Genomic DNA, 22,690 nt, shown 5'->3' with positions numbered 1-22,690 from the left:
GACTATATCTAACTATAGACTATATCTAACTATAGACCTATATCTAACTATAGACTATATCTAACTATAGACCTATATCTAACCTTAGACCTATGGATGTTCTTTCCACTTCCGGATTATGGCCCCAACAGTGCTCACTGGAACATTCAGAAGTTTAGAAATCCTTCTGTAACCAGCCATCAGTATGTTCTGCAACAATAAGGTTGTGAAGGTCTTGAGAGAGCTCTTTGCTTTTACCCATCATGAGATGTTTCTTGTGTGACACCTTGGTAATGAGACACCTTTTATAGGCCATCAGTTGGGACTGAACCAGCTGATATTAATTTGCACTGACAAGGGGCAGGATTGCTTTCTAATTACTGATAGATTTCAGCTGCTGTCTTGTCTTTCCATGCCTTTTTGCACCTCCCTTTCTTCATGTGTTCAATACTTTTTCCCTGTCTCATTCCATTTTATTACACAACTTCATTTCTGAACTTATTTGTTTGGTTTTCTTTGTATGTATGGATTACTTGGGTTGTTACCGACATCTGGTGAAACTTTCATGTCAATAGAACCTTTAGAAATATATTTACTGAGAAGAATGGTGACGTGTTCAATACTTATTTTACCCGCTGTATGTATGACCAATAAAGCTGATATTCATATTCAGGAGGCTGAGGTCCATCAGGACCAAGACCTCACGCCATAGAAACAGCTTCTTCAGCACACTTGGGTTGATCAATAAAGTCCGGGACCCCCACTGACCCAGAAAATGACATCCCCCGCACAATCTCTTACAGTTTACCCTGCTGCACGTCCTGACACTTTAATAATATAATAAACCTGTTTTAACATTCTCTTATGTGTTTATTTGTTTACATAATTCTATTGTAAATTTTCATGTTTCTATTTTTAAATGATGTCTTTAGTATTGCACTGTTTATTTACTGTACGCACCAATTAATCACCAATGTGTAACGTACTTGTTAATAAACAGCGTCTTATTCTGATTCTGATATGTCGAAAAAAGTGATAAAAAAGTGATAGTATATGTCGTGAAAATAATAACACATCCCTCGTTTTGGTCTGATTGGGCGACAGCTTTCGTAAAAACAAGCCAATCTTCTTGTTGAAGTCTCTTTTGCTGATGAAGGTCTGTTTCATAACGAGTTAAAGGCTTCTTGTGGTTTCTGTAACTGGACATTAGAGACGGTGACAGAATGCAGTAACACAACAGAAAAAACAAACTGACCCTGAACATGTCACAGTCCAGTAAACTATCCCAAAATACTTTAATATCATCACCACAAAGGGAACAGCGACACAGTTCAGCACCACAAAGACGGAAGACTTTACAAACAAAAGAGACGCTGCTTTCAAGTGCTGTCAGAAATATCACAATCATATAAAAAGGCAGTGAAAGGACACAGAAAACAGCTCTGGAGAAAACCGACTGGTTTGTGAGGAAACTACAACAAACAGTTACAGGATCCTTCAGCACCTGAAAGCAACACAAGCACAACGAGGAGGCCTTGAAGGCAACACTACATCATCAGAACATTTAGGCACATTTAACTCATCTACACGACATTTGCTGCCATATTTGGTTTTTAAAGGAGCTTTCCACTACTTTCATGAATTAGCCCGTTAAATATTAATGCTGTTCACTTACTTTTGATCAATTTAGCAATTAATTAATCAGTCTGTAGATCTAAGTGGCCGTTTGGTTTCCAAATTTAACATTAAATCTGTTGATCCCAAATATTTTAACATAAACACTTCACTGACTCCAGAGCCCTGATTCAGGAGGCAGGTTCAACAAACTCTGACTTGACTGACTCTGAGTTAAACACTGTCACGGAAATAAAACATGTTTAGACTGGTTCAGAATAAACTCAGCCTATTTAATAAACTAATTTTCTGCAGCTGCACCACAATCCTGTTCAGTGAGAAATATCAACATATAATGTACAATATTAAAGGAATAATGTTCCATCATTGACATCAACTGTGTTCAGAGTGTTATGGCCACTGCTACCATGGTAACTGACTTTAATGGAGCCAGAGTTAAAGTCAGCTCTCTTTGTGTCAAATCAAAACCAGAGTTATCTCAGGTTTAACTAACTCAGAGTTTCACTAAACCTACTTTCTGAAACGTGGCTCTGGTGAAACTGGGCCTGACCAGACAACATGGTTATCATAGAAATAACAAAAGTATTCATTTCACTATCTCTGATCTTTCTCAGACACCCAAGGATGCTGGGAAATGTAGTTCACACACAGCAAATCCTACAAATGTTTAGATAGAAAAACATAAAAACACAATATTCCAAATGCTGATAAATAATAAACGAAATATTCTATAAAAACATGAAAAACTTTTGTTGTGAGAGGAATATATAAATTAGAACTAACTGTCAGCTGGAAACTTGTATCTCCGCCTCAATGCAGAACTAACTTCAACAGTCCAGCAGGTATTAAATGGCAGTGTTGGTCTAGTTTGGTCCAGTTCAGGGTCTGAGGGATCAGTTTGGTCATGTTCAGGGTCTGAGGGATCAGTTTGGTCATGTTCAGGGTCTGAGGGATCAGTTTGGTCCGGTTCAGGATGTGTCTCCATTGATACTGTTGGTCTCTCAGTGCGTCTCAGTCCAGGAGGTCACCCAGTGTTTGGGTGACTTCCTGTTCCTGGATGAGGAGACGTGGTCTTGGATCAGGAAATCGTCAGAGTCCCTAAGCTGCTGCTGCTCATCTTTACCCATAATCCTCCCCTGGTGGAGCACCGTGGCCCGCCATGCCCCCCGACGCACAAAGAAACCACACTGCAGACAAAACACAGAAAGTTTGTATGAAGTCTCTGAAGCAAAGGCCCATAAACCATCAAACTGGATCATTAAAGAGGCAGAGGAACAGATTCACAAAACTCAACGACGTAACGACAAGATGATCAGGTTCAGGAAGAGTCAGAGAGCCGGAAGGAAGAAAGAAGCTGAGGAGAAGAAAGTGGGTCAGCAGCTGGTCCTTACAGACGGACTCAGAGCTCCTGGTCCAGCCTCTCCCTCTCTGACGGCTGGCTCTTCATGTGGGCTCTCTGGGTCTTGGCCTCGTACGTCTCTCTGCTGCTGGCTCTCCTGAAGAAACCACACTGAACAGCAGGGGGCGACATAACGGCACTTTACCGACCAGGAGGTGATGATGACGTTAGGATTCAATCATTTTATATTGACGAGAAAGCAAAACATGAGAGTATTCAGCTCTGCAGACTTTGGTTACAGTAGATAATAATAAATAATGGACTGTACTTGTATAGCGCTTTTCTAGTCTTCCGACCACTTAAAGCGCTTTGACATTACTAATCAATCACCCATTCACACCCATTCATAGATTCATAGATGCTAAAACCAGGACCAGTGACCCACATCAGTTTACCTTCCAGAGCAGCAGGCAGATCACAGCCAGCAGCGAGAGTCCAGCCAGGACCGACACCACGATGATCCACATGGGGGCTCTGGAGCCCAGCTGCTGCCCCGGGTCTGGATAGATGTGGACTTCAATCTGTGGAGGAGGAATACTGATTCAGGAGGTAACTGGTGGAGGCGGAGCCCCGTCCATCCTGTGATGAAGATCCACAGATCTTCCTCTGATCTTCCTCATCATCGGGCCCACTGAGCATGCTCACTAGCGTCTCCTTTAGCCCCGCCTCCCAGCCTCGCTCTCACATGAACGGAGGAAGGAAGATAACTCTCTTCTGTCACCACTGCTAAGAAGTGAAGACCAGACGAGCTCTGGGTTCGTACCTCTGAGCTGCGAGGATCCATGTTGATGGTCGGTTTGTTCGTCTGCAGCTTCAGAGTCGCCCGGCCTCGAACCAACACCCTCCGTGCGTCGCTGTAGTCCTGAAACACACACAGGAAGATCTGATACAGAGCCAATCATTTCATTCTGTCCACTGGAAGGAAGAACAGATCACCATAAAGTCCTGACATCGGCGTTTAAGGTATTCGTGGTTAACATGTGACATCCAGCAGTAACGTCTTTGTGTTTGTGTCACCTGTATATAAATATATATATAATACAATAATTATACAATAATTATTCTGTCTGTATATCTAATATTTTTGTTATTGTGGATCTTTTACTTTTTTACTTATTGATAATACTTCTTTTGATCTTGTGTTTTTTACTATGTCTCTTGTTTCCTCTCTGCTGCTGTAATCCTGCAAACGTCCCCGCTGCAGGACTAATAAAGGATTATCTTATCTTATCTTATCTGAACAGAGGACCTGAGGACCTTGTAGTTCCGTTAAATGTGATAGATGAGTCGGTACCTCCGTCATGGTGGCCTTCCACAGTCGGGCTCTGACGGTCAGAGTCGCTGAGTTGTTCATATCGGTCAGCGGACAGACGAAGGTCACACAGTTCGCTCCGTGATCACAGTCCTTCACACACAAACACACACATCTGTACTTTAGACCTGAGGACCATCACTTACTAAATGTATTCTCCAGCCAATTAAATCAAGTCCTAACCCAAAAATGTCTAAATGTCCTCATTAAAGATCCCACTTCAAAAGAGACCCGGCAGAGATGAGAGTATTTGTACCAGAACGTAGGACGTCTTCTTCTGCTGGAGGACGGCTGAGGAGAAACTCTGCTCCTCCTTCTTCTCCTGCACTTTGTCCTCCACACTCCTCCTCTTTCTCTTCTCCTCCTTTGACAGCTGAGGAAACACAAAGTTTATTCAGGATCAAACTCTCTCACTCAAAGACATTAAAACGTTTCTCTGTCGGGACAAACTGCGACAGAAGTCTTTTTAAATCATCGTCCTTCTCATTTTGTAGCTTGTTAATCTGAACACGGTAAACACCAACTGATTAATAAGAATATATAATGTTTTATATAGTACAAATATAAATCATTTGAAACATGTGTGCTGGTAGCTCTGTCATTTATGAGGATCTGGATCTTATGCAGTCTCTCCTGTAGACCAGGATCCAGTGTCCGGCAGTTTACGGGAAGTTTATTCATTCTAGACGAACGGAGCCAATCTGAGGCTGATGTTGCCATAGTTACCAGTAGGCTGAGGGGGTTGATGATGTTGCCATAGTTACCAGTAGGCTGAGGGGGTTGATGATGTTGCCATAGTTACCAGTAGGTTGAGGGGGTTGATGACGTTGCCATAGTTACCAGTAGGCTGAGGGGGTTGATGATGTTGCCATAGTTACCAGTAGGTTGAGGGGGTTGATGACGTTGCCATAGTTACCAGTAGGCTGAGGGGGTTGATGACGTTGCCATAGTTACCAGTAGGCTGAGGGGGTTGATGATGTTGCCATAGTTACCAGTAGGTTGAGGGGGTTGATGACGTTGCCATAGTTACCAGTAGGCTGAGGGGGTTGATGATGTTGCCATAGTTACCAGTAGGTTGAGGGGGTTGATGACGTTGCCATAGTTACCAGTAGGTTGAGGGGGTTGATGACGTTGCCATAGTTACCAGTAGGTTGAGGGGGTTGATGACGTTGCCATAGTTACCAGTAGGCTGAGGGGGTTGATGACGTTGCCATAGTTACCAGTAGGCTGAGGGGGTTGATGACGTTGCCATAGTTACCAGTAGGTTGAGGGGGTTGATGACGTTGCCATAGTTACCAGTAGGCTGAGGGGGTTGATGACGTTGCCATAGTTACCAGTAGGTTGAGGGGGTTGATGACGTTGCTATAGTTACCAGTAGGTTGAGGGGGTTGATGACGTTGCCATAGTTACCAGTAGGTTGAGGGGGTTGATGATGTTGCCATAGTTACCAGTAGGTTGAGGGGGTTGATGATGTTGCCATAGTTACCAGTAGGTTGAGGGGGTTGATGACGTTGCTATAGTTACCAGTAGGTTGAGGGGGTTGATGACGTTGCTATAGTTACCAGTAGGTTGAGGGGGTTGATGACGTTGCTATAGTTACCAGTAGGTTGAGGGGGTTGATGATGTTGCTATAGTTACCAGTAGGTTGAAGGGGTTGATGATGTTGCCATAGTTACCAGTAGGTTGAGGGGGTTGATGATGTTGCTATAGTTACCAGTAGGTTGAGGGGGTTGATGATGTTGCTATAGTTACCAGTAGGTTGAGGGGGTTGATGATGTTGCTATAGTTACCAGTAGGTTGAGGGGGTTGATGATGTTGCTATAGTTACCAGTAGGCTGAGGGGGTTGATGACGTCGCCCGGCGGAGCACAGCGAGCCTCTGATGAGCCGTTCACTTGGATCTCTGTGAGGTACAGCAGCCACTTCCCGTTGGACACCTCTGTTGGCCAATCGAACTCCACCTGCAGGTTGCCTAGGCGACCCAGCGGCTTCCCGCTGATGTGCACCTATCAGAGGAGGTCGTGGGTTATCACCTGGCCTGTTTACTCTTTAGCAGATAGACTGGTTTTAGACGAACCTGGAAGGTGAAGAGCAGCAGACTGCCGACATCCTTTGTCTCCTTCATGGCCGACTCTCCGATCACAGGACCACTGAAGGAGACCGGACCCGGAGGAGTGACTCTGTCAGGACACAATCAACCAATAGGAGAGGTGAGGTCATCAGGTCAGAGGTCAACATTGATGTTTTATACTGTGTGGTACTTACAGAGTGAGAGATGTCTGCAGAGAATACTCCACCAACATGCAGACGAAGACAGGAGACAGATCCGACTGCTCACTGAATCTGAAGACGATCAGGAGACACGACTCATTACCTGTCCACGAAAACACCTTTAGACAGTGTGTGTGTGTGTGTGTGTGTGTGTGTGTGTGTGTGTGTGTGTGTGTGTGTGTGTGTGTCCTACGTGGACAGCTGCAGCAGAGACTGGATCTCTCTGGTGTCTAAACTGATTTCAGACGGCTGAAATATTATCAACACCTGAACCTGAAATACACAGAGAGACGGAGAATCAGATCCGTAAGAGTCTCAGCCGGATCACTAAAGGCCAGACAACACTAGCAGGACTCTGATCCAGTAAAAGGCCAGCAATGACATTGTGTACCTTCCAGTTGCTTTTGAATGGGTTCCCCAGCTCACACAGAAGAACAGCGTCCTCAACAGAACACTCCATCACTGCATGGATGTCACCCTGAAACACAAACAAACAGGACTGTTTGAAGGAGCGACAATTCCCAGTCCTTCAGGGTCCATCAGGGACAATCAGTCCAGTCCTTCAGGGTCCATCAGGGACAATCAGTCCAGTCCTTCAGGGTCCATCAGGGACAATCAGTCCAGTCCTTCAGGGTCCATCAGGTCCCATCGAGGTCAATCAGTTAAATCCTTCAGGGTGAGTCTCAAATCCATGAGTCAAGTACTTAAGAGTCCATCAGGGTCCATCAGTCTTCTCCTTCAGGCTCCATCAGGGTCAATCAGTCCAGTCCTTCAGGGTCCATCGGGGTCAATCAGTAAAGTCCTTTGGGGTGAGTCTCAAACCCATCAGTCAAGTCTTTTAGGGTCCATCAGTCAAGTATTCAGAGTCTCAAGTCAGTCAAGTCCTTTAGGATAAAGTCCCTACCTTCGTTCTGACTCCGGAGTAAATGAGTGATGGTGGGATGCTAATGTTCAGGACGGCATTGTGAGCGTCCTCTGCTTGTCGGTCCAGAGACGGTGTGTTGCTGACATTAACCTCCAAAAACAGTCTGTTGATGCCGGCGTTGTAGTACAACACCTGGCCGCCCTTCTGCCTGGAAACACACACAAATACACAAATCACAACTTGAAAGCAGCTTTGTGAAGACGCTTTAATGGTCCAAACCTCCAGCCAAGAACTTCAGGAAGTCTCAAAGTCTCAAATCCAGAGTAACGTCTCGCCTCCTTTAGGGTGAGTCCAAGTCAAGCCCCAAGACAAGTCATAAGTCCTTTGGTCCATGTTAACTCCCAGGTCTTAAAAAGGGCAAATCTAGGTAAAGTCCTCTGAGGTAGGTCCAAGTCAAATCTCAAGTCAAGTTTCAAGTCCCTTAGGAGAAGATGCAAGTCAGGTAGTCATTAAGGGCAAGTTCATGTCTCGTCCAAAGTCATCTAGGAGAATATTCAAGTTGTTATAAGTCATAAATTATTCAGGGAATGTCTGAGTCAAGTCCCATGTCTTTTAGGACGAGTTATAAGTCAAGTTTCACATTGAGGCCCAAGTGTTTCACATCTATTCCACATGAAGTCTCAGTTAATGTTATACGACAGAATCGACAAGATTGATGCTGATGCTCACACTGTACTAATAGTTTATAATTATATGGTGTAGATACGACTAACAGTTAACCAATCAGCACCAGGGGCGGGACTAACATCCTAGTCGAGCCGTTCAACATAGCGTCTCTGTTTCACCTTTACGAGTGAACTAAACATTCACACAGAGTCTGTCACAGAGAAAGACCCCAACATCTCTGAATCTTCAACCGGTACACTTCCAATAACGTCAGAGTCAGACGGATCCTTTGAAAATTGAAGTCTCATGTATTTGGTATGATCAATTTAAACAATCAATTTACCTGAGCAGTTGTTCATCAAACCACAACACTGATGTGTTAAAGCACAAAGACAGGAAGCAGTGGGAACCCTAGATCTCATGTTTTATTTGAGGAGTTCACTCACATGGCGAAGGGGTTCTGGTTCTCATCTGTGAACCGAGCCGTCATCTGCAGATTACTATGGCAACGGTTATCAGAACCACAGGCCTTCTGGATGTGGATCTGATGATGAAGAAATAGACGGTCAGAGGTGCTGTAACTCACAGTTCTCTCGGGTTCTTTCCTGATGTGTTGACTTTTGATCTGGGTTCTTTGTTCACAACAGTAGGTTTTTTCTACCTTGACCTTTATTTGATTTGGTAATGACTTGGGTTTTCAATTCAATTCAGTTTATTTTGTATAGCCCAGAATCACAAATTACAAATTTGCCTCAGAGGGCTTTACAATCTGTGCACATGCGACATCCTCTGTCCTTAGACCCTCACATCCTCTGTCCTTAGACCCTCACATCCTCTGTCCTTACACCCTCACATCCTCTGTCCTTAGACCCTCACATCCTCTGTCCTTACACCCTCACATCCTCTGTCCTTCCCTCACATCCTCTGTCCTTCCCTCACATCCTCTGTCCTTAGACCCTCACATCCTCTGTCCTTCCCTCACATCGGCACAGGAAAAACTCCCCTAAAAACCCCTTTAACAGGGAGAAAAAAGGAAGAAACCTGTGGGAGAACGACAGAGGAGGGATCCTTCTCCCAGGATGGACAGAATGCAATAGATGTCATGTGTACAGAATGAGCAGCATAACAGAGATACAACACATTCAATGTATATGACATAAATGATTCATATAATAAGACTACTTATAATAACAGCAGCAATTATTACAGTAGAATTATAATTATGAAAATAGGGATAGTAATGTATGTAACAATGAAAGTGTTTTCTGATAATATTCCCTAAAGGAAGCATATAAAAGGTGAATAAAACTGGTCCAAGAACAGACCCCTGTGGAACTCCGTGACTGACCTTGGTTTTCATCGAGGTTTCATTGTTTACATATACAAACTGAGATCGGTCTGATAAATACGACTTAAACCAGCTGAGTGCGGTTCCTTTAATGCCTATTAGATGCTCCAATCTCTGTAATAAGATTTGATGGTCACTGGTATCGAATGCAGCACTAAGGTCTAACAATACAAGTACAGAGACAAGTCCTTTGTCTGAAGCTATTAGAAGGTCATTGGTAGTTTTCACAGCGTTTTCACCTAGGTTTTCATCGGTTCTCCGGTGGGTTTTAATGTAGGTTCAGATGAGTTCTGCTGGGTTCTATTTACTTCTGACCTTTGATTTGAGTTTGATCTGGTTTTGCTTAACAACTTTTTTTGATGGGTTCTGACCTAGGCTACAAAGGGTTCTTTGGGTTCTGACCTGGGTTCTGATGGGTCGGGGTGTGCGGCTCAGTACAGGGAGGCGCTTCAGGTTCTGCAGCGGGGCTTTTTTCTTGGGAAGCTTCTCGTACAGAGAGACGTTCAGAGAGAACACCAGAGGTTCCACTTTGTCTCGGATCGGACTCTACAGAACACAATCACACAGAACAGAACCTCAAAAACACTTTTCATACAGTAGCTTTCTTTTCATCTGCTGACGACAGCTCCACAGCGCATCTGAGGATTCCAGAGTGTCCCTGAACGCACCCACAGGAATAAACAGCTTCAGGACACTCGATGAGACCTTCTAACAGTGTCAACAGCGCTAACAGTGCTAACAGTGTTAACAGTGCTAACAGTGCTAACAACGCTTACAGCGCTAAGAGTCCCAACAGTGTTAACAGCGCTAACAGTGTTAGCCTGAGGGGGACCAGGAGACAATGAGCTAACGAGTGGGGCACGCTCACGTGCACTTACATCAACTCACATGCACTCAGATGAACTAAATGGCACGCAGCCTGTCGGCTTTGTAAAGAAAGAGGAGAAGCTCTGATAAAAACACAGACACTTTATTCTGTGATCAGATAGACATTATTGATCTATAACTGTATGAACATGATACTTATTGATCAGATATTAGTGATCAGAATGTTTATTACTCCTCTATATCTTTATTAGGTGATAGTTATTGATGAGGTTTAGTGATCTGAATGTAGAACAGAGAACCTTTAACAGAATGTAAACTTGACTAAACACTGATGGTGAAGTCTCTGCTTCTTTCAAGTCTCTGCCTGTTGGTTAAATTAAGTGAAACCAGCAGCTGGAAATAAGTCAGGCGAGAAGAAGAGTGATGGTTTGGAAGATGAGCAGCAGGAATGCGGCATAAACAGGATTCATAGTTATGGAACCAAACTGAGGGTCTCGGGTTTGAAATGTGTGATCCTGTACTGAATGTGAACATAAGAATGAAGAGGTGACAGGACGAGTCCAACACGATAAACTTTACCTCAACCTGCTGTAGACTAACTGAAAACTCAACATGAACCACGGCTCCTGAAGGAACCGTCTGAGGAACCCTCTGAACTTCCCTTCAGTTGATGCAGCCTCTCAAACAGAAAGTTGTTTTTTCCTCTGAACTCTGAAGCAGGATGAGAACTCTATCAGCAGCCGACTGATTAAAGCTCAGACGATCCGTCGCTCTTATCAAACAGCAGAACTTCCTTTTACTACACAGAAACACAAACATGTGGATGTTTTTCTTCTCATTATTGGTAGAAACAGCTGAGACGCTATCAGCAGTTATCTTTAGTTGTTCAAAAGGTTTTTGTTGGAGAACGAAGGATCTTAGACCAGCCTTCAGATAAAATGGTTAAATGAATAGTTTGGATCAAAGATTGTCCTCCTGATCCACTGTTATTAAAGAGATGTCTCACTCCTGCTCTCCAGAGGATGATCCCATTAGACTTTAATGCTTCCATCATCTTTCTTCTAGCACCACCTTCAGGACAAATGTGTCAGTACTGAACCCTGGAGCCTCTAGGGGGCACTAACAGGCTGTCTTCTGTTGTTCATGTTTCTCACCAGCAGTTGGACTCTCAGAGTTTCACATCGTTTATCCGCCATCGACAGGAAACCAGAGTACACGCTCTGCCCGTTGTCACGGAAACGGAGGCGGGACTTGATGCTGCTTAAGTCAGCAGTGACAGCGAAGTGGACGGCTGAGAGACAAAGAGACAGTTAGAGAAGGACAGAAAGACAAACACCAAACAGCCCTTCTGAATGTATATTTGTTATGCTTTATAATGTCAACATCAGGTTCATGTTGGAATGAATAGTTCTTGTATAAAAAGCATAAAGTCAAGTCAAAGAGGTTCATCAGAAAAAAACAGCATGAAGTTCACAAAATAACAGAAAGACAACAGACAAAGAAATATCATTTATATATTTTCATCATTCTTTTTGAGCAAATTTCCCCGCTGCGGACTAATAAAGGATTATCTTATCTTATCTTATAGAATTATAGAACCTTTAATTTCATGAATCATTGATTTGTTCAGTTGACTTCAGTGGAAACATGAAGATTCAACTATTTCATATCATAAAGGTGAAAACATTTATCGTTCTTGTTGTTCTGCATCAGTTTGTGGGTTAAACAGGAGAGGACCGAGGATGGAGCCTTGAGGAACTCCTCACTGTTCCTGATCTCCAACAACAAACAGGAAGTTTTCTGTCCGGTTTTCAGTCTACAGTCTGATCCAACAAGAAGTCATCCAGAGTACGAGACCCCGTGAGTTCATCTAAGACCACAGGACATGATAAAGTACTAATACGAGGGAGAAACGCAGTAGTTATGTACCCAATGAATACTATAGAAAAGCAGAACACCCCGACCCTTCTCCATGCCATGATGGACATTCTACATTTATCTAATAACTTTGAAATTTAACGATTATCAATAGAATATTATTAGATAGATTATATTAATATTAATTATGATGTATTAGATTACTGCAAATTTCCCGGGACTAATAAAGGATCATTTTATCGTATTGAATGAACAAAGTAGCCAGCGGTTTTCAGAGACATTAAATGAGCTCCACCTTCATCAGCAGTGATGAACACATTAATGCATCAATGATAATATAAAATACTTTAATGTAAATATATTACTGCATAAGAGTAATTGTACTTTGATACTTTGCTGCTGATCCCCTTTGTACTTTTACTCAAGTCAAATGTTGAAGGCAGTACTTCTACTTGTAGCTGAGTATTTGTGGTAATTCCTCCTTTACTGCAGTAATCTGAGTACTTAACCTCTAGTTTAGGACTTCATCATCGTCGTCATCATCATCATCATCATCATATTTACATGATGGTGTTTGTTGGAGTTTATAAACACAGAAACTACTTCATTCAAAGCAACAGTAAACATGAAGAATAATACTTTATCATCTATTATTAACCATAATTGTGTATTTGTTATTCAAGTTTTATTTTGTAGGAGACAGGAAGCACAACGAGTCCCTTCTCACAAAGGTTGAGGTTGTTTATTAATTTATCTATATTTCAGAAACTCACTGATGATTTGTGTGTGTGTGTGTGTGTGTGTGTGTGTGTTGTGTGTGTGTGTGTGTGTGTGTGTGTGTGTGGATGTTTGGTGTCGTAGCAACAGTGTGACCTCATCTCTGATTGGGACAAACAAATGAGACAGAAGCAGGACACACAGAGCTCCCCGAGGAATACTGAGTGTGTGTGTGTGTGTGTGTGTGTGTGTGTGTGTGTGTGTGTGTGTGTGTGTGTGTGTGTGTGTGTGTGTGTGTGAGAGAGAGAGAGACTCAGATGTAATACTATCAGTGTCTGTAATGTGATTTATCATTCACAGAAACACAGAGAAGACGAGGACACACAAAGACCCAGCATGATGTCATCTGATGTGTGTGTGTGTGTGTGTGTGTTTGTGTGTAAGTGTGTGTGTGTGTGTGTGTGTGTGTGTGTGTGTGTGTGTGTGTGTGTGTGTGTGTGTGTGTGTGTGTGTGTGTGTGTGTGTCTGTGTGTGTGTGTCTTGATTAACACCAGGCGTTAATTGACAGCTTTGTCCTGTCAATCAATCAGGTCAACCAATTAGCTAAGCGCACACTTTTTATTTTTATGTCTGCCTTGTAAAGCACCTAGTAACTGCTGCTGTTTTGATGAGTGTTATATAAAGAACTTATCATTATTATTATTATCATATTATTATTATTATTATTATTATAAACCACACAATGTGTATTTGTTGGTACAGTATGTAACAGACTAAACCTTCATTGCATTAATAACACTAACACATTCTTTAAACTAACATTGAATCAAACAAAGAAATAGAAGAAAGAGCCAATCAGCTCTTTGATCAGCAGCCGTTTCCCATCATGCTCCTGGTTCTTCGGTCATTGAACATAAATGGCATTAAGATTATCGATGGGGTCAGCTTTCAATGTGCTCCTCTTGTTATTTTATAAATGATTATCATAATAAATATATAAACATTATTATATACGTCACTATAGTGAACATTAGTAGATGAATGCTCACTGATGTTGCCTCTGTCGCTCTTCTCTCCGGTGCTGAACATGAAGGAGAAACACACCTCCACCTGAATACTGACACACACACACACACATAGGAAGTCTGCTGTTAGCCTGGCAGATGGTTAGCATGTTAGCATGTTAGCCTGTTAGCGTGTCAGCCTGTTAGCATGTTAGCATGTTGGACGGTTTGTATCTCACCAGAAGTCACAATTGTTCGGGTTGACGACGTCCGGAGAAACTCTGATGGTTTTATAGAGGTGAACGACTGGACGAGTTCTGAGGAGAGGACGTCAATCAATCAACTATAGTTATATAAATATAAATATAAATATAAATATGACTATAACTATAACTATGACTATAACTATGACTATAACTATAACTATGACTATAATTATAACCCTAACTATGACTATAACTATAACCCTAACTATAACCCTAACTATAACTATAACCCTAACTATAACTATAACCCTAACTATAACTATAACTATAATTATAACCCTAACTATAACTATAACCCTAACTATAACTATAATTATAACCCTAACTATAACTATGACTATAACTATGACTATAACCCTAACTATAACTATAATTATAACTATAACTATGACTATAACTATGACTATAACTATAACTATGACTATAATTATAACCCTAACTATGACTATAACTATAACTATAACCCTAACTATAACTATAGGAAGTCATAGTTATAGTCATAGTTATAATTATAGTTTTAGTCATGGTTATAATTATAGTTATAGTTAGGGTTATAGCTATAGTTATAGTCATAGTTAGGGTTGTAGTTATAGTCATAGTTATAGTTAGGGTTATAATTATAGTTATAGTTAGGGTTATAGTTATAGTTAGGGTTATAGTTATAGTTAGGGTTATAGTTATAGTTAGGGTTATAGTTATAGTTAGGGTTATAGTTAGGATTATAGTTATAGTCATAGTTATAGTTAGGGTTATAGTTAGGGTTATAGTTATAGTTATAGTTAGGGTTATAGTTATAGTTAGGGTTATAGTTATAGTCATAGTTATAGTCATAGTTATAATTATAGTTAGGGTTAACCCTAACTATAACTATAGGAAGTCATAGTTATAGTTATAGTCATAGTTATAGTCATAGTCATAGTTATAGTTATAGTCATAGTCATAGTTATAGTCATAGTTATAGTTATAGTTATAGTCATAGTTATAGTCGTCATAGTCATAGTTATAGTTATAGTCATAGTTATAGTTATAGTTATAGTCATAGTTATAGTCATAGTCATAGTTATAGTTATAGTCATAGTTATAGTTATAGTTATAATCATAGTCATAGTCATAGTTATAATCATAGTCATAGTCATAATCATAGTCATAGTCATAGTTATAGTTATAGTCATAGTTATAGTTATATACTAACTATGACTATAGGAGGTCATAGGTATAGTTATAGCCACAACCGAATCTCGGTTAAATAAATCAAAACGTAAAATAATAATTTGATTGACAGTAACCGACGGCGTCTGGTGGTGTGATTGGAGGGTTTCAGGTACCTGAGCAGAGCGACGGCGTCGTCCAGAGAGCCGACCAGCAGGTCTGGATATTTGTTCCCATCAACATCCAGACCTCCAGACAGAGAGTAACCAAAAGTCTTGAACACAGGAGAGACCCTGCTGCCACGGATCACCTGCAGAGGGAGAGGGAGGGGCTTACAGGTGTGAACACACCTCCACTGCTATCATACAGAGGTGTGTTCACTGTGAGACCTGGCTCGGCTCTGCAGAGACCCCATCGCTGCTACCGGTCCAGATCATCACACTTCCTGTTTCATGGAAAGGAGCTCCGACTGCAAAGTCTGCAACACCAAGAACACGTGAGCTTCTTCAGCACCGTCTCTCCAGACATTCACATCGGTTCATTATGATCAGTTTATTGTCACACCCTGGAAGCCATCCTGGTTCAGGTCTCCAGCAGCAGCCACAGCCATACCGAACGCCGACCCGGTCGGTCCTCTCAGCACCGCGCTGGCCGTAGAATCAAACGAACCCCCTGCGTTCATGTAAACATAAACTGCCCCGCCCGCCTCCTGCTGACGATGGAAGTAAAAAGGAGCGCCTACCAGCAGATCGTTCCACCTACGGGAGGAAAGAAAAGCAGACAGGTCGAATATCTGGATGGTCGTCTGCTGCTGGTTCCATTTCAGTAAATATTACATGTTTATTATATTATTTATTTATATTTTTCTCTTCAACTCGTCACATTCATTAACAACAGATTCACACCTCATTAAGTTAGAGTACTTCATTGGTTTATAATAGAACTAATTATTGTGTGAAAAATATTATTTTTTCTTTATTAAAGGAAGTAAAGTCAATGCAAGCCAAACTAAAATGATTTCTGCAGTTTAGACCTTTTTGAATTGTTCGATATGAAACGTTACACAGAGAGAGGACGACCAACAGGAAGTGACCTCGTGTGAATCCTCCATTACCCGTCGTTGTTGAGGTCGCTGGTTGCCACGGCGTTACCGAAGTACGAGCCCACCTGTTCACCGCGTAGAGTCCACTGAGTCATCAGGGTGTGAGACCGTTTCACCGCCAGCAGCACGGAGCCACGGGCGTCATGTTTAGTGTCCCGAGGCTCAGCTCCTGCTCATCAATACAGAAAGCAATGAGCCAGTCAGAATGAATCAATCAATCAATCAATCAATCAATCAATCAATCAATCAATCAATCAATCAATCAATCAATCAATCAACAAATCAATCCATCAGTACTCACCTGTTACTATGGTTTCATCATCCTGAGAGAGAAGACGACGAGCCTGAATCACTGAATATCCTACACACACACACACACACACACACACACACACACACACACACACACACACACACACACACACACACACACACACACACACACACACACACACATTGTGTGTCCTTCATGGACGTCTACTCTGGTCAAATCAATAATATTGATACGTATCAATAATAATGAACATAAACACATGTAATGCTGAGTGATGAAGACGAGGAGGGATTTAAAGGGACAGTCACCGATATAAATGTGTCTGTGCTGCGTGTTGGAGAAGGAGCTGGTCTGGGTGTCAAAGACCAGGTCTGGGTTCATCCAGGACACATGGACGTTACCTACACACACACACACACACACACACACACACGCACACCCACACACACACACACACACACACACACACACACACACACACACACACACACACACACACACACACACACACACACACACACACACACACAGTCAGGTGAACAGAGCCACAGACTTGGTGCTAAGCTAACAGGACCAAACAGGAAGTCACCTTGCCATTCGTGGCTTCCAGGCGAGCCGACGATGACCTCGTTCTGCGTGATGAAGGCCGAGATCCCCGCGTTACACATGACCTCACCGCTGACATCACCCTGGTGACTGGACACACACAGGTTCACTGACAGGAAACCACTGGTCATGTGACCTGCGGGCCATGTGACCTACCTGCAGGTCTGGTCGGGGTTCTGCCAGTGCATGTCCGTGTCGTCGTACTGAAGGTCGTTTCCACGGAGATAACAGCGGCCAATCATGTGTCTGATCTTGGACACTCCGTAGAGTTTAATGAAGCGATGGCCGCACGCCTGGAGAGAGTGAGGAGGCGGGTTAGTTAGTTAACCGAGTAGTTAATAAAGAAGACAGATCAGATGGGAAGACAGACAGGAACTAGTTAATGAGTCAACCAGTTGGTAAGTTTAGTTTATTAGCTAGTTAGTCACTCAATTAGTCAGCTAGTTATGCTCATTTAATTAGATTAGTAAGTCTTACAGTATTTAGTTACAATCAGTTGACTAGTAAGTTAAGTAGTCCGTTAGTTAATCAACTATGTTTAGTTAGTTACCAAATGAGTTGGCTTGGTTAGCATTTAGTTACATAGAGGTGAATGAAGGCTTCATTAAGGTTTCAATTAGTTTAGAAAGAGTGACACCTTGATCAGCCAATAAGAACAGAGACTCACCAGGACCCTCCCCCTGGTCTGCCCTGACTGGCTACTGAGACGCCCAACCACATGTCCTCCATCAGGTTTTCAGACGGGTTCAGGTCTGAAAAAACAGCACATTGTGAAAGTAATTTATCAGTTTATGATGTTTGTTTGTGACATCACAGGATCAACTTCTCTGATTGGCTGTTGCCATGGTTACCACAGATGGCAGATAACAGAAACAGACAGCAGCTGTCACTTCTCATGAGGGATAAAGTACCCATAATGCACCAGGAGAGAGATAACATCTCAGGGCTGAAAACAGATAATGACATTATTCATCTAAATGCTCTGATTAGAGAGTTCATTCTGTAAACGTAAACTAAAGACGCCACCGACACCATAAAACACCAACGAAACACCACCGACGCCATTAAACACCAACGAGACGCCAACGACGCCATTAAACACCAACGAGATGCCAACGACGCCATAAAACACCAATGAGATGCCAACGACGCCATAAAACACCAATGAGACGCCACCGACGCCATAAAACACCAACGAGACGCCATAAAACAACAACGAGATGCCACCGACGCCATTAAACACCAACGAGACGCCAACGACGCCATTAAACACCAACGAGACACCATAAAACACCAACGAGACGCCATAAAACACCAACGAGATGCCACCGACGCCATAAAACACCAACGAAACACCACAGACGCCATAAAACACCAACAAAACGCCACCAACGCCATAAAACACCAACGAGACGCCACCGACGCCATAAATCACCAACGAGATGCCAACGACACCACAAAACACCAACGAGACGCCATAAAACAACAACGAGATGCCACCGACGCCATTAAACACCAACGAGACGCCACCGACGCCATAAATCACCAACGAGACGCCAACGACACCATAAAACACCAATGAAACGCTACCGACGCCATTAAACACCAACGAGATGCATAAAACACCGACGCCATAAAACACCAACGAAACACCACCGACGCCATAAAACACCAACGAAACGCCATCGACGCCATAAAACACCAACGAGACGCCACCGATGCCACAAATCACCAACAAGATGCCACCGACGCCATAAAACACCAACGAAACACCACAGACGCCATAAAACACCAACAAAACGCCACCAACGCCATAAAACACCAACGAGACGCCATAAATCACCAACGAGATGCCAACGACACCATAAAACACCAATGAAACGCTACCGACGCCATTAAAACGCAACCGACGCCATTAAACACCAACGAGACGCCAACGACGGCATAAAACACCAACGACGGCCATAAAACACCAACGAGACGCCACCGACGCCATAAAACACCAACGAGACGCCACCGACGCCATAAATCACCAACGAGACGCCAACGACACCATAAAACACCAATGAAACGCTACCGACGACATTAAACACCAACGAGATGCCACCGACGCCATAAAACACCAACGAAACACCACAGACGCCATAAAACACCAACAAAACGCCACCAACGCCATAAAACACCAACGAGACGCCACCGACGCCATAAATCACCAACGAGATGCCAACGACACCATAAAACACCAACGAGACGCCATAAAACAACAACGAGATGCCACCGACACCATTAAACACCAACGAGACGCCAACGACGCCATTAAACACCAACGAGATGCCATAAAACACCAACGAGACGCCACCGACGCCATAAATCACCAACGAGATGCCAACGACACCATAAAACACCAACGAAACGCAACCGACGCCATTAAACACCAACGAGACGCCAACGACGGCATAAAACACCAACGAGACGCCACCGACGCCATAAAACACCAACAAGACGCCACCGACACCATAAAACACCAATGAAACGCTACCGACGACATTAAACACCAACGAGATGCCACCGACGCCATAAAACACCAACGAAACACCACCAACGCCATAAAACACCAACGAGACGCCACCGACGCCATAAATCACCAACGAGATGCCAACGACACCATAAAACACCAACGAAACGCAACCGACGCCATTAAACACCAACGAGACGCCAACGACGGCATAAAACACCAACGAGACGCATAAAACACCCGACGCCATAAATCACCAACGAGACGCCAACGACACCATAAAACACCAATGAAACGCTACCGACGACATTAAACACCAACGAGATGCCACCGACGCCATAAAACACCAACGAAACACCACCGACGCCATAAAACACCAACGAAACGCCACCGACGCCATAAAACACCAACGAGACGCCACCGACGCCACAAATCACCAACGAGACGCCAACGACACCATAAAACACCAATGAAACACTACCGACACCAATGAAACGCTACCGACGCCTTCCTGGTTGAATACAGGTGAGTCTCACCTGGGTCTATGAGCTTCATCCTGCTGCACTCTGATTGGCCGGCAGTGATCGGGCAGCTGTACACTCCTCCTGTTCGATTGGCTGGAACATTAGTCTCCGCCTTCTCCCTGGGGGCTCCGACCAATAGCCTTAAAGGACGGGACAGGTAAGACAGGTGAGATGGATGAGACAGAACCAGACAGCTATGACAGGTGAGAGACAGAACGAGACAGAACCAGACAGAACCAGACAGAACCAGACAGGTGAGACAGGACAAGACAGGTAAGACAGAACCAGACAGGTGAGACAGGACAAGAAAGGTAATACAGAACGAGACAGGACGAGACAGGTAAGACAGGATGAGACAGGATGAGACAGGGACAGTAATAGTAGTAGGTCATTTGCATATCAGTGATGTCACTGAGCTTAGTGTTGATTGCATCGAGGAAGGACATGTGATCACTCATCAATATGTTTCTGCATTTAGCCCTGATAGATTCTTTGTTTTGCTCCTTCCTGCTGTAATAAATGTAGAGACGTCTCAGTCTGAAGGACATTAAGGACACACACACACACACACACACACACACACACACACACACACACACACACACACACACACACACACACACACACACACACACACACACACAGATGAAGGACAGGAAACAGACAATGACAGACGGAGGACTCCGTGTTTCATCTGACCATCATGTGACACAATCAGCTGATTCTGTCCCAGTTACACCAGTAACACTGACTGGAATCATTGGAGCAATGTGCGTGTGTGTGTGTGTGTGTGTGTGTGTGTGTGTGTGTGTAGACCTGTTACCTTGGTGATGATGTCAGACCGCTAACTTCCTGTCAGACATGACATCATTTGACTTTAAGGTGAGACAGGAAGTCAGGACTCCTGAAGGAAACCTGACCAGGTGTAGACGTTTCTGTTCAACCAATCAGAGGACACACTGACCTCCTGACCCCTGAACCCCGAGGACACCAGATAACTGTGTGTGTGTGTGTGTGTGTGTGTGTGTGTGTGTGGTGTGGGTGGGTGGGTGGTCTATTAGCAGCCAATCCCATTAGAGACCATAAAGAGACGGTCGTCATGGTGACGGTAGAGACAGACAGCTGGGTGACCTCTGAGTGATCTCCACATTCTGGACCTGGAGGTTTTCAGACGGCGAGGCGCCTCCGATGGGGAGGTGAGGGTAGTGGGCGGGAGGAGGGAGGAGGGTGGGGGGTGTATACCCCTCCTCCCTGCTGCATCTTTCTTAATACTCCATCAATAATGAGGATTTGGGAAAATCCAAACACATTATTTCACCTGACTGTGTGTGTGTGTGTGCTCCACATCATTACACTCACAGGGTTTTTCTATTGATCGTCTCTTTGTTTGTGTTTCATTTAAACTGAAACTTTATTTAAATCCTCAAACTGCTTTTATGTTTCATCTAGTGAGAGGAGTCTGAAAGACAGACAGACAGACAGACAGACAGACAGACAGACAGACAGACAGGTGGACAGACAGACAGGTGGACAGACGGACGGACAGACAGACAGACAGACAGACAGACAGGTGGACAGACAGACAGGTGGACAGACAGACAGGTGGACAGACGGACAGACAGACAGACAGGTGGACAGACAGACAGACAGACGGACAGACAGACAGGTGGACAGACGGACAGACAGACAGGTGGACAGACAGACAGGTGGACAGACAGACAGGTGGACAGACAGAGAGACAGTGGACAGACAGACAGACAGAGACAGACAGACAGACAGACAGACAGACAGACAGTGACAGACGGACAGACAGACGGACAGACAGACAGACAGACAGACAGACAGACAGACAGACGGACAGACAGACAGACAGACAGACAGGTGGGTACTCACAGGTACCTGTCTGTCTTCAGGTCCTGGTGCAGAGCGACAGAGAGTCCAAACAGACTTCCTTTTCTTCCCGTCTTCAGCAGTGAGAACGACGTGTCGAGGTTAAACGCCACGCACACACCGAACCACGCGCTTAGCAACACAAACACACCCGTCGCCATGGAGACACACACCTGACAGGACGAAAACAACAACAACAACATGCCAGAGTCAGTACATATATTTACTCCATAATGAACTTTATTATCAGATACTTCTTACTAGTACTAGTACTTCAGTATTTCACTGCACTGGTTTTCAATATTTAGACTGGACTTCAAATGAAATTTGGAACAGTAAATAAAGAAGTTTAGGAATGCATCAATATTAATGATTAATAATCAATAATGATTCATAAACACTGTCAGCTCTCATTCTGCATGCTTATAGCTATTTTCAAACCGCTGTACCTCCTGAGACACAC

The 22,690-nt window shown here is 43.5% G+C and overlaps 1 protein-coding gene across 1 annotated transcript; it reads right to left on the bottom strand.

The window, feature by feature from the left end:
* Positions 1-1,269: 1,269 nt before the first annotated feature.
* LOC129101192 (integrin alpha-3-like) lies at positions 1,270-22,394 on the bottom strand. Its single transcript, XM_054610870.1, is given in 27 exon segments — positions 1,270-2,801; positions 3,409-3,534; positions 3,777-3,875; positions 4,308-4,418; positions 4,582-4,698; positions 6,154-6,330; positions 6,402-6,504; positions 6,590-6,667; positions 6,789-6,868; positions 6,987-7,073; positions 7,500-7,668; positions 8,573-8,670; positions 9,877-10,020; positions 11,457-11,593; positions 13,947-14,014; positions 14,141-14,218; positions 15,493-15,626; positions 15,706-15,794; positions 15,881-16,074; positions 16,431-16,587; positions 16,720-16,779; positions 17,001-17,093; positions 17,282-17,388; positions 17,455-17,591; positions 17,956-18,050; positions 20,350-20,477; positions 22,231-22,394. Coding segments are annotated over 27 exon segments (3,210 nt in total). The 5' UTR covers positions 22,389-22,394; the 3' UTR covers positions 1,270-2,615.
* Positions 22,395-22,690: the final 296 nt, after the last annotated feature.

Source organism: Anoplopoma fimbria, chromosome 13, assembly GCF_027596085.1.
Source record: "Anoplopoma fimbria isolate UVic2021 breed Golden Eagle Sablefish chromosome 13, Afim_UVic_2022, whole genome shotgun sequence".
NCBI classification, from domain to species: domain Eukaryota; kingdom Metazoa; phylum Chordata; class Actinopteri; order Perciformes; family Anoplopomatidae; genus Anoplopoma; species Anoplopoma fimbria.
This window is presented reverse-complemented; position numbering and strand designations above follow the sequence as displayed.